General features: G+C 37.3%; 1 protein-coding gene across 2 annotated transcripts in view; it reads right to left on the bottom strand.

Moving 5' to 3' along the window:
* GRID2 (glutamate ionotropic receptor delta type subunit 2) overlaps positions 1-13586 on the bottom strand; it is a 671741-nt gene that overhangs the window by 183536 nt on the left and 474619 nt on the right. For both annotated transcript variants that reach the window (XM_053976464.1, XM_053976465.1), the window contains one exon: positions 12833-12952. In XM_053976464.1, the coding sequence (XP_053832439.1) occupies positions 12833-12952 (120 nt within the window). The remainder of the gene's footprint in view (positions 1-12832; positions 12953-13586) is intronic.

Here is a 13586-nt window from a genome sequence, read left to right as displayed (position 1 = left end):
CCCGCTGACCCCCAGCACTAGCTACTATCTCTGTGAACAGAACTGCTCTGATATTAGGCTGGAACCTCTCTCTAATTCAAAGCTTAGACAACCTCTCCTGTAACTTTCTCTGAGCAGGTTTTCTGGAGTGCAAATGAACTTTCATCCTTTTTAAGGCATTGCCTACATCCCTGCAGCAAAGCATACAATTCTCAGACTTTATTCTTTGCTAAGGAAACATCACTTGTGATGCACTTTGCAAGAAAAGCAGGCTCCAGAGTCAGAAGCAGAACTTGTAATTTGTGGAAAATAAATGGAATGAAGCAGCAAGAAACACACCCACAGCAGCAGGCCTGGATGGCTGGTCCAGGGATTGCAAGGCAAGATAGGAAAACAGTTTATAATGTTGTTTAACCACTGTGGCAGGAGTGGAACTGATATTCCCTTTTGGTAGTTAACAGATATTTTGAAAAAAATGCATTAATTGGCACTGTTCCAGTGAGTGGTAGGAGTGGCTTAATAATGGATTTATGCTATTTAACTAGATCATAATTAAAATACTTATTTTCTTACTTTATATTTAGGACAAATATTTGTCTTAAGTAATATAATATACAGCCTAAAATAAACTTATTAATGGGATCTCAGATGTGCACATTCAATGGAGAAATCACACATTTTACGAGTAGTTAATAAATTTGGAGAGCTAAGAGTACCTGAGATATAATTCACAATACTAACATTTAGAACACTGAAACCTTCTAGAGCCAAACTGATGCAAAAGTAGCATGAAGGCTTTAAAATAAAATTTATTATTTTCAAATACAATCAAATTATAATGCAAAATCAGTAGAAGTGCAGAGAAACTGAATGTTGCATTAAAATATTCATATAAAACACTTATGGCTCATTACTAAGGCACTCCATTAGAATGCAGACTTTAAATCAGATTTTTATGAGCTCCAAGTACATTATTTATTATAAAAGTGTGTTTAAAACAAACAAATAAAACACTAAAATCAAAATTAGCATTTCAGAATAAGAACATTGTGATGAGGTTCAGGAGCAGACTGGCTGAGCACTGATCAGGAAAATATGTTAAAGCTTCTAGCTTAGACTGAAATGATATCAACTGAAATGTTTGGGTCTTTTTTTTTTTTAATCCTATGTATAAATTTTGATATATTATGTTGCATTTTTCTAAACCAAGTAAAAAGGTTTATATATATGAACTAAATTAATTTGATCTCAAATTTCAACAGAACACTTGCAATTTATCCTATTCTGTCCTTTTATGTTTACACAAGAAAGATATTGTTTCCACTGCTACACATCAGGAAGAAATGTTTGTAATATTTTTCATAGGTTTTGAGAACTGGAGAGAAGTATTGTTGGAATAATGATGAGACTATTTTCTAACTGATATCTGCCACAAGTGCCAAACATAGTTTTCTTAATTCCTTAAAACATGTTTATCCCCATTTGCTTCCAGCCTAAAGAGTTTCAAAGCCTTGCTAGTGCATACAATTTCCTCAAAAACTTTAATTTTTTTTTAAGTGGTTCTATCAAATGAAATTAATTCTGTTTATCAAAATTAAAATGTAAAGTATTTGAGACTTCATCCATTTCACTTTTTCTATTACTCCTGCTGCGCATTTTAAAGCAGGAGTACACCATGACAAGAACATTTATTATTAAATTCTACAGTAACTTACCCTTTGATTAAGGCATTATATCATAACTTTAGAACAGGAAAAATCTGAGCACTGTAATTTTAAGGCTGAATCATAAAAACCTTCCAACACTATGAAGGAACTATAAATATTATGAAATCATTGAAAGCTTCACCATCCTAATTTTTTTATTATTTGCAAAGATCTCAAAAGGTACAAAGAGGTGTCCCTAAACAATTACACACAGGTAACTTTTTATCTCTGGAAATCACTTTTATGATTCTTTTAATTGCAGGATACAGCTATAACCACTTTGGCGGGAAACACATCTCATCATTGCCATAAATGCAATATTGAGACAAAATGACATGTCACTTCTGCTTCTGAAGTTCTTTTAGCAGATAAGACTTCACTGCAAACTTGTACTTTTGTCCTAGGGTGACGGTATGGTGTTTTTATCCCAAATTGTGCATTCTGTTTATGCCTGATATTATGTTCTGTGCCTTCAGGACTGACTCTGAAAGTGAAGGATTGTTTTGTCTTGTTATCAGCCGGCTCACCTCCCCCCATGGTCTGTGTCTAGGAGAGGCTTGGCTGGCTTGGCTTGCTTGCTTGCTTTTGCTTATTAGTTAGTTTAGCTAGGCAGTCCAATTTTTACCCTGGACTGTTTCTTTTTCCCTTCCCTTTCCCTGAATATCATCTGAACCTGCTCTGGACCTGGGAAACATCAAGAAACACCAAGAGTCTGCATTTTGTGACCTGCAGCAGCCATCCCCAGCGCCGGAGACTGACAGCTGGATGACCACTCCCAGGAGAGACTTTCTGAATTTGTCATCTCTTCAGAACAGTAAAAGGGTTTTGTCATGTGGTGTTGACTTTTTTTTTTTTTTGTATTGGGGAGTGTTTTTGCTTGTTAAATAAACAGGTTTTTTTCCATTTCTCTCTGAGGAAATCCTTCCCGAACCAGGCGGGGGAGGGGCCGTGGGGGGTTTGCTTTTGGGGGGCTCCTTCCAGAGGTCTTCTCCCAAATTTTGCCCTAAACTAGGACAACTTTACAAATGAATTTATGCATAGTAAACTGCCACATTTTGAAATATATGAGCTATGTAGTGGGAAATTATAGTACATTATAAACATGATACAGAATCCCAATGGAAGCCACGGGGGTGGTTCTCTTTGTCTTCTCAAATGTCACCATTTATTTCTTACTGGTCTTAAAAACACCACAACGAACAAAGATCTACTGTACTTCCAATTGTGTTTTGCTATCCACACTGGAATGCAATTTCCACTCTCTGATGTGCCCTTCCTCCTCCTGTTCTTTAGCAACCATTGTACCCACATGTATTTTCTGGTCCAGCCCAAAGATGATACTCCCCACCAACTCAAGCTGTCCTTCCTGGTGGGCAGCACCTGCTGTCATTAGGAGACAGCTGACCCTTGACTCTTTGCTAACATAACAATTTCTGACTCTTGCCTATAGATGTCTACATCCTTGGGATGAATTTGGGAGCCTTTAGCAGCTTCATGGAAGTTTTCACCTTTGTGCCAGCTGTAAATACACTCCCACAGCTCTGAAGGCTGAGGGTGGTAGATATTACATCCACACATACATAAAAAATAGATATATAGTGGGTGTTTTCAGTGGAAATCTACAATTGTCATTTCCCAATCAGCTTATGACCTGTCCAGCTCCTCTAGATCCCACAATCTGCATGGGGAGGATTAACGGGATTAAATGTCTGTGTTTGGATTCTCCCTCCTTCAACAGAAAAGATCACTGAATATTTTAAGGCCACAGAGGCAAAGGTTGTTGGGCTTACCAGGGTTGCTTACCCCACTGCAGGAAATAGTGCCTACTGCTGTCAACAAATTCTCATTCAGCATCATGCTTAATGAAATACAGTCTTTCAACAAAAGAAACAAACACAGAAAACAAAACAAAACTCCCAAACAAACAAACAATCCCAACAAAAAAACATCCCCCAAAACCAAACACACACACACACAAAGATATCTCCACCACAGAAACCCGAAAACAAGCAAACAAAAACCAAATCAACTTTTGTCTCTGATACGCAGAAATAGTCAGTGCCTAAAAATACACATTTTGATGTTTTCCTGGTAATAGACTAACTTGGAACAAAGAGATCTTGCTGCAAAAAATATACTTTAAACTTGTACCAGCAAAGTTGTGATTAATATGAGCATTCCAGGCCTTTCAGATGTATTACAGGGGCCCATCCTACTTATCAGTCTACAAGACCACACAGCCTTCAAGCAGAAGCCCTCCAAAAAACATGCAAGTTAGAAACAATTTATTGAAAGGTTGAATGAGATAATCTTTGAAGTCCAGCCTAGACTGTTGTACAATTCTATGATATATTATCGTGGGATATGGTTGGCAAAATGCAGCAGGCCATATAATTGTGTCAGCCTTGGCTTGTGGTTCTTTAAGAAAAAGACAATTTATCAAATTCAAATCCTGTAAAATGGCCCAGGTGGCCAGTAAGGCCAATGGCATCCTGGCATTTCTCAGCAACTGTGGCCAGCAGGACCAGAGCAGTGATCCTCCCCTCTCTACTCAGAGCTACTGAGGCCACACCTCATGTACCGGGTTCAGTTTTGGCCTCTCCTTACAAGAAAGACATTGAGGTGCTGGAGCAGGTCCAGAGAAGGGCAACAAATCTGGTGATGGGTCTGGAGTACAAGTGTTATGACTTAGGGAGCTGGGGATGTTCAGCCTGGAGAAAAGGAGGCTGAGGGGAGACTTCATCCCTCTCTACGACTGCCTGAGAGGAGGCCACAGTAAGATGGAGGGTTCTTCACTGAAAGGATGGTAAAGCACTGGAACAGGCTGCCCAGGAAAGTGGTGGAGCCACCATTTCTGGAAGTGTTCAAAAAGTGTGTATATATGGCACTGCTTGGAGACAGGAATTGGTGGTAGGCTTGGCGTTGGACTCAATGGTCTTAAAGGTCTTCCCCAGCCTCGAAAATTTTATTATTCTAAATCTGTGCAGATCTACTTTCACACATTATGGATTAAGATCTGGCTTATAACCCACAGATACATATCAGCCCTCCCAATGGTGTGTACTGAGCCCTTAATTCTTAGAACTGAGCTCTTCACCACCCTCAAAAGCCAAAATTTAATGACCCATTTCATACTATCATTACTTCATGCCTCCTGTTAAAAGAAACTGTTCAGTTTTTTAACATTCCCCTCTCCTGTCTGCATGGTTTCCCAATTATTAGGAATTTTTGACTAGGATATCCAAATTGCATACAAATTTGGGTGGAATATATAATTTACTAGAGATATAGCTATTATCTCCCTCTTCACATGACAAATTAGCTACAACACCCTCATTCTTTTGGATTAATGGAGGGTTAAATACACATTACTTTTTCCTACTCCTGGAAAATATATGTTTGTTCCAGTTAGAAGCATTTGAGAAATGAAGTCATTTTCATCAGATGATAGCCTTGATTGAAAACAAAGCAGCTCTAAAGAGCAAAAGACAAGCATTAAAAACTTTAATTCTGAAAATAACCTATAATTCATTGAGAGTGTTCACCTTAAAACAAGTAATTCCAAGTCGAGCTAAGTGTTTTATTCTATTAATTTCAAGGATGATGAGCCACATTTTTGAAGCAGCACCGACTGAGTATTCTCTTAAAGGTGACGAGAAGTCCCTAATGGGATTTCCAAAATCACATAGAAGCATTACTGCCTTAGAGGTCAATGAAGCATTAAGTCCATTCTTAAATAATACACAGTTCCTTCCAACATTATTCAAAATGTCATTTTTGAAGCACTTGAAAGTTTCCAAGCACTTCAGATCTCTGAAGAGAGTTACAAAGCTAATTTGCTCAGCGGAAGCGTTTGAGGATAAAAATTCACAACTTGCCAGCCAGTTCTGCAGATCCATGTTTACTGGGACGCTTTCACAGCTACTCAACCAGAAGAAAAAGCCATATAACCATAGTAAAGGTATTTCAAAAGTGGCCCAACCAGTCATACTGAAAACTGTAAAAGGTTCTGCCAATATCAAGTTCAGAAAAACAAAAGTGATCTAACCCCTTGGCCTGGTTGACTGTGAGCAGTTCAAGAGGAAAAGAGGAATCCAAAATGAAGGAAAAATATTTAATGGATCCAAATCAAGTTTTACATGCTACATAAATCTGACCAATGTGAAAATCCATTTTTTTTTCCAATCTTGATATTAACATCCCACCACAAAATTTCTGCTATTCAAAATTTTCCAGGACAAAAAAAGAAACTCTGCTGCAAAAATGACTCAAGTTCTGTGTCATTCTTTACTCTTATGCCCATTTTGAAGCACAGAATAATCACACAGTAGCCTCTGTGGTTAGGCACTTGCCTAGCAGCATCAACAGACAACAGGAGTTGCTGTTCCCAGCTTTTTTTAAATTATTATTAATTTTTGACTGATCTTTCTCAAGTTTCCATTGTCATAACAAGATATGAAAGGAAATAAAAAGCACAGTTTGAAAGTGGAAAATATTTCTCCTGTTCTTTGCTGTCAAGACAACTATATTTTCTGCAGGAGATGGGTAAAATATAACCTCCTTTCCAGATGAACAGAAATGAATAAAATGCATGAAACTATATAATTTAAGGAGCATAAAAAAGATTTGTCTCTCTCTGATGAAAGCAATCAGTCAAAATAGGCAGTTCCCAATGCACTGAAAATATTTTTCAGTAAGAACATTCTTATCAGTTTTGACAGGACTGGATATTCTGAGCAAAAGAGAGACGAGCCCATCCCTGCCAAAACTGTGAAGAGAAATACTACAGAGCACCAAGGTCTCAAGGGGAATTTCTGCTTGACATTAATGCTTCTCCACAGGGTTCCGTCACATTCTCCCCTTCTTCCATCCTGCATTTTCCCTTTCTCCCCACACTGCTCCCAATGCAGGAACATGCCCCTCTTCACTCCAGAGTGCTGCAGTTATTCAGAGACTTGAAAGGCTCTTTTTTTTTTTCAAAATCATCTATAGCTCTGTAAGTCACTGTTAAGGGCCATCCAACCTGTGACCTGGAAACTGGATAAACCCAGATCTTAATTATTTTAGTAGAATTTTCACAGAGCACTTATACTTATTGTTCTAGACCGGGGAATCTGAACATCCATTAGTATTACAGCCTAAAATAGTTTCTCTTTTTTACAACACACTAAACATATTGGAGCTCAGCAGACATGGCTGACTGTTCTGGTAAGAAGAAATAGGTGGGACAACACCTGTACAGTGCACTCTGCTTGCCTTGGGTTTGTGGGTATTTGTTTGGAGTTTGACTTCTGGGTCATTTTGATCCTGGTTCTTACAGATTCTTGGTGAATGTTTTGCTCCACAGGTGAATAATTCACGTGGAATGGGTTGAGTTGTAGCAACTCTGCCCTGCATTTATCAGAAGGATGACTTGAACCTTTGTCTTCTCTGTTCCTGGGGCAGCATCCACCAAATCCATCTCTGGCTTCTTTACTTTGCACTTATTACAAGTAATGAAATACTCATCCAAATATCCCAGGGTCAGGGCAGGCAGCTGAACAAACCAGTACCAAAAATTAGATTTCATCCCCCCCATCTGAATCAGAGAGTCCAAAAGCTGATAAATTCTCCAAATGGTACACTACTGATTACACTGAGTTAGTCTGCCTCTCCTGCGTCCCCAGATTTAAAAAAAAAATGCTCCATTCAAAAGCAGAAAGGAAATATTTTTTAAGACCTTTAAATTTTTTTGAATTAAAAAATACAATTATGGATAGATACTTTAATTTCTTTTTCTGTTACACTCAAATATGCATTTGGTTCAGCTTTTAATCTATGCAGAAGTACACTTCCAAGTAAAACACAGTTCTCTATTAAATCTAGTTTCACTGCGATGGCAATCAAATCCCCAACTCTTTGCAGCCAAATTAAATTTCACTGAGATTTGACAAAAGATTTACAGAAGCTACCAGAAAGTAAAGAATCAGTCACTGTGTCTTAATCAATTTACTGCATAGCATTAAATGAAGGGAGGAAATGCTACTCTTCAGCAGGCTTACAGCAAAATTTAAGTTCTGTGCTGAACCAGAACAGCCAATCTTGGCTCACCAACATATTTAATTACCTATTTATCTTTAGTATTAAGTAGCTGAGTTCATTTCTAGAAGGGTGATTAAGTATTTAAAGTTGCTTTAGAAAGACTATCATGGTGGTACTGTGCCAGGTCCACCTTCTCCATCAATACTAGAGCCAAAGCATTCAGACACAGAAACTTTTATTTCAACTCACTAGAAAATACACCATCAGTAGTGCCTCTAAATCACAAGGATATCTTTCAGTCACATCATAAATTGCATGTCAACGTTTAGAAACATCTGCACAAGTCACAGCTTAAAGCACCAGGTGCTGGTACAAATATATTTTTAAAGTCATTACACAGCTCTACCTTGATCTTGCTCACAAAGAGACCAGGTGAGCCCATTATTTACCTCAAGTAGCTTACCAAGAAGCTAACTGAGAAGGAAATACTTCATATTGGTTATGAAGTATTGGTATGAAGCTCTTGGTTATAGGGTTAGTTAGTAAGTGTTGGCAGAGCTGTATAACTGCTCTTTCTGCCTAAGGGCACAAAACAGAATATGCAATAATGGATGCAGAAAATAAGTTTTAACTTTATAAGAATAGAAATCAACATCCTGAAGATCGAAATATATGCTTGGAACATTGCTCTGTGATACAAGTGTAAGAAAAAAAAATATAGCGTATTAGAAAGAAATACCACTACTGTGACCAACAAGTGTTTTCAGATGAAGTGGAAATAGCAATTATTTTAATAGAATGAAAAAATGCAAACCAGCTTTCCCATCTCTGAACAAATAGCACAACTACGAAGTGTTAACCCTTAATAGCCTGTGAAATGAACACCTGCATGCATTGACTCCACAGGGAAGGCCAGTGCCACTTGCACTGGCAGAAGCATAGAGGAACAATGTAGAACTTGTTAGACAGGTTTCAATCCCTTTCACTCGAAATGCTTGGCACCGCAGATCTCCCTTGGATAGCATTTCCTCCTTAAGACAATCAAATCAAAATTATTTAGGACTGAACCCTACAATCCTAATGGACAAATGCAGACAGCTCAAAGTGTCCTGGGTTACCCTGGTACCCCACCAAGGCTACCTGTTTTCCTGCATGCTCACAGCTCTATCCTTCCTCCAAGGCACCTCTAGCTGTCCTGAATGCAAAGGAAACCACTGACATGGACATGCAGACAGGAATTGATGGAAGAGCCTGGTACATCATCTTGCTCCCTCACTGGGAGGAAATAACCTAAAACATCTCCAGAAGAGAAGAGAAACATACAGGAGGTGGGCGTATGCTAATATGGATAGGGAGGTAGAGCAAAACACATCATGATCTTCAAATGCCCACCTGGTAAGAAAACCAGTGTGGGAACAGAAAGAAAGTCCTCTAAACTTCAAATGTTGAACAGAGCCTTTGAAGATGAGCCCATTCTGAATTACAAGGAGCACAGTAAGAAACATGAAAAGCACTTTATTTCTGCAGTGTTGTTTTCTACACCACTAAGATGTAAGACAGTACTCAGAGCTATCAACTTCCTTTTGTTAGTTTGCTTATTGGATGGTTATTCACGGGAATGGCAGCTTTTATTTCAGTAGTATAGATAAAAGTATTGCACTGAAATTTAAATGTCAAAGAATACATACACAAATGTCAAATACCAACAGACAAATGCCAACAGAGAAATGTCAGAAATACACCCATGTGTCCCACTGAATATAACTACATCTGCACAAATGCAAGCCACAGCATGATGTGTAAAAATGAGAGTTTTCTTCAGTTCCTTTGGGGTTGTAATACCAACGGTGTCAATAAAACCACTACCTGGCAGCAATCTGAGTGCATTACTCCAAGTACCTGGCTCTGGCAAAAAGTGCAGGCTAACTGATCTGTGGTCTGCAAGGTGATGGATAACATTTACAGTCATGAGGGTACAAAATTGCTGTTTCAGGCAAATCCCACTCCAGGATTTGCTAACTTGTCGCTAGGTGACGGAGCCCAGCACAATGACCTTTCACATGGATTCTTCCACTGCTTTTCAGGTATGACAGTAGCCCATGAAAGCTGCAGGAGGGGATGTGAACATAGTTTTTCCTAGATACATGGCCTAATTTGACCAAATAAACTAAACATAATCATGAATTCTTGGTGCATCCTAAATTATTTGCTTTTTTTGAGTCCTGAGAATAATCACTGATGAATATAAGTGAACTTTGCAGAAGTATAAATTACTCCAGAATCCAAGGAGAACAGATTTCAAGCAGAATTTGGACCCTTGAGAAATTCAAGTGTGTTTTAAAATCTTACTTGCTTTATTAAAATCAATTGACTGTTCCTCAGGAAAACAAAAGAGCAATTCTTTACACAATTCACTTGATGGGAATCTCTGGTCCCAATGACTTCAATGGGCCTTTTGTAATGATTTTGCCCTTCATTATCTCCTATAAAAGTACTTGAAAATATGTTGATTAGGGAAGATGCATTAGCTTAGAAATTTCAGTCAGTCTGCTAATTGCAGCTGCTTCTACTAGAGTTGAGAAATAAAATTACTTAGGTAGTTCTGCAGTCAGATCACTAAATACATGAAAATCTGAAGTGTACTTTAATTAGTGCAGTTAACAAAAATATATCTGACTCCTGTAATTATTGTGATTTGCTTCCAACACTAGTAGTTCATACACTGTAAAGTAAATCCTAATCCAAGATAAAAGATCTAAATTTTTGTCAAATAGTAAAACCCCCTAAAAATTTTCTTCTCTGTCTCTGAAGCAATTGTTTTAAGAATCCTACCTTTTTTTTTAACTGTGACATTGACTAGAAATACCATATAAATGTTAATTTTTTTCCTATTCAATTTTTTTTTGCAAAAATTTGAAATAATTATTGTAATTTTTTTACAAGAAACTTCTGAGAACAACTATCACATTCTCACAATATATACAGAAATTTCTTTCTAAGGATTTTTTTTTTCTGTACACCTCTTTTTAAAGGTTTCTCTGGATTATTGAGTGCTGTTTAGGAAAAAAAATTGAAACAGTTTTGATCTGCTCTGCTCTAGACCATTTCTTCTTTTTAACCAGCTGCAGTGCATCGCAAAACTCTATGGGGAAGCATTTACTATCTTTTTCAACAGGAAAATTTTCTTGTAATATCTATATTTAATTTTAAATGCTCATCTTGGCAAATGTAAAAACCTCATATATTTTTAGTATCTTAATTTCAAACTTTGCTTTTCTCCTCAACAGGACTGTATGATGCTAAGTTTAATCATCTAATTATATTTTGAGCAAAGCTTTATTCTCTTTGACCAACTTCAAATCCATTTCCCTCCAAAGACAGTGAATTTCTCTTTGCTCTTGAACTATCATAAAGAGTAAACAAGGAAGGTTCAAAAAGCCTGTTTGCATTACCCCACTGTTTTACACAAGTTAGGTGTGCCCACAGTCATTAATATCTGTTTTAAAATCAAACTCTACCATAGCTTAAATTAATAGTACAATTCTAAAATACACCATCAAAAAAGAGTTAGAATAGCCAGGAAGTTTTTTTTTTTTTTTTACTTCTATATTTCCAAGATCTTTCTGTGAGTCTCTCTTTCTTTTCTATCTTTTTGGGAATGAAAGAACACCACTTAGTGCTTCACTAAGTGGCGGCATTCACTCAGACAGGACTGAAGTAAAAAAAAAACCCAGTCAAAGTCAACCAAATAAATTAAATGAAGAGACAGATTTGTTTTAGGAAGGCAGCTCTAAAGAATAAATAGCTCCTTAGTGCATAGCATGGAAAATAAATCAAAATATGTTGAAACAGATAGAATTTAAATGTAAGGGAATAAAGACTTATCCAACATGCTGGTCTCCAAAGACTCTCTGTAAGGTACCTCCAGATATCAATCAGATCCAGCTCTGTCTAGTTTCTGAAGCATCTGTCAGGACCTCTGCTCAAGGTGACTTAACTACAGGCCCAGGTGTACATGAGGGTATTGATAAGAGATGAAAGAGCACAAACAGAATAAAAATTCCAATGAAGAGTGGAGGAGAAAGTTCAGTTTTTAGACACTTTAGACTTCTTATTTATCTCTTCCTTCCTTTAGAGTACTTATCTGTTGCTCCAGAAGGTATGCAGACAAATGATGCACTTCATCATGAAGTGACACTGACACATGGACCCAGTTTACATTTATTAAGAAAACTTTCTCATTTCCTTTCAATCACTTCATGTTCTTCCTATTCAAAACCCAGTATTACGTGATACACTACATGAAGAGGTCATGGTATTTTTCAGGAAGTCTGTCTTTGAAGGAGAGTTGCTCCTGGAAAAGCCTATGAGTATTTTTTTTTACCGGTGAAGTGCCATATGATTTTTGCCATACCAGATGAGCAGTTGTTCAAAGTTGAGGATATTCATTGCAAATAGAGACATGTTTCCACCATTTGTTACACAGGACTTAAATTTAGTTTTAAACTGCCAAAACTCAAACACCAAAAAAGAGTCATTCTGCTGGACATATATGCCATTCCCTCTAGCAATCCAAGTCCAAGTCTTTGGACTGTGTCTGGCAGCTGAATACATAACATTAATTTATTCTGTAAAAGTTAACTCCTATTAAAACACCATGTATTTATTTCATGAAGGGACTATAGAAATTTTATCTATTCTACAAGAGAATTTATCTTCTCATAGCTATGAATTTTAATCATATAGCAGGTGAAGCATCCCACTTTGACCAAGTATCAGGGACCAATATGGATGCTCTAGACAATTCAATGTAAGATTTGCTATTTTGTACAGGGGTTGTAAGGGTTAAAAAACAACAGCTTTCACTGGTCTTTTGGGAGAGTCCATCAGCAGCTTAACACATTCAGCTGTATGGTATCTTGATTAACACAACCTGCTCCAAGACCTATTTGAAATAATGAAATAGATGAGTACCTCAAAATTCAAAGCTTTTCTCCTATGTCTTACTCCTTTAATGATACAGAACACAATGTTATCTGCCATGGAATGTTTTTCTATTAACATGGAACACAAGAAATGTTTTGAAAAAAATCAGTAATCTCTTGTTTGAATATATGTAGCCTCACCTTGCGGATGCCTCTGCCAAGATCTTCTCCATAGTTTGTCCCCAAAATTTCAAAATGCACATTGGGATTCCCCCCATTTTCTGCAAATTCCAGTTCTCCAGTCAAGCCATTCACTCCACCCTATTGGAAAAAAAAAAGGTAAATGGACTGAAAACTTCTAAGTGAGTAATTGTAACAGCCTTTTGTTTCTTGAAGGCCTTCATGCACTAACTATGCAGGATAGGTAACTTCCAGAAGTAGGATGGTTTTCCAATGACCATGGTTCCCTAAAAATTCTGAAGCTTAAATTATTCCTGCATCATAATGAAGTTCTTCACAAAAGAATTAAACTCAGCAATGCTGAGCATATGCAATACAAGCAATAATCTTACTCTTAGTGTATTTTCACTCCAATTTTTGTTCTTTGACCCATCAGCATATATGTATTGACACTTTAACTCCAACAAATTTAGAAAAAAGTAGGTTTTTTGCAAAGAAGTTCAGTGAAAGCCAACACAAACACATAGAAGAAATTGCACAAAAATTAGCTATGTTTGTTGATCTTTTTCCCCTCAAATGTTTCTCCCCCATTAAAGATTTCCACGTGAGGGCTGGCTGAGGTTTAGATGAAGTTACTTGCTTTTTGAGCTCAGCATATATGATCTGCACAAATGAAGGAGGGAATCATTCAAGGTCTAGCTGAATGCAGTGATTTTTATTTTTCCTCCCAATTATCCTTTACTAAGAGTACATGACATGGGGAACAATGAAGCAT

The sequence above is a fragment of the Vidua macroura genome, chromosome 4 (assembly GCF_024509145.1).
Source record: "Vidua macroura isolate BioBank_ID:100142 chromosome 4, ASM2450914v1, whole genome shotgun sequence".
Classification (NCBI taxonomy): domain Eukaryota; kingdom Metazoa; phylum Chordata; class Aves; order Passeriformes; family Viduidae; genus Vidua; species Vidua macroura.
This window is presented reverse-complemented; position numbering and strand designations above follow the sequence as displayed.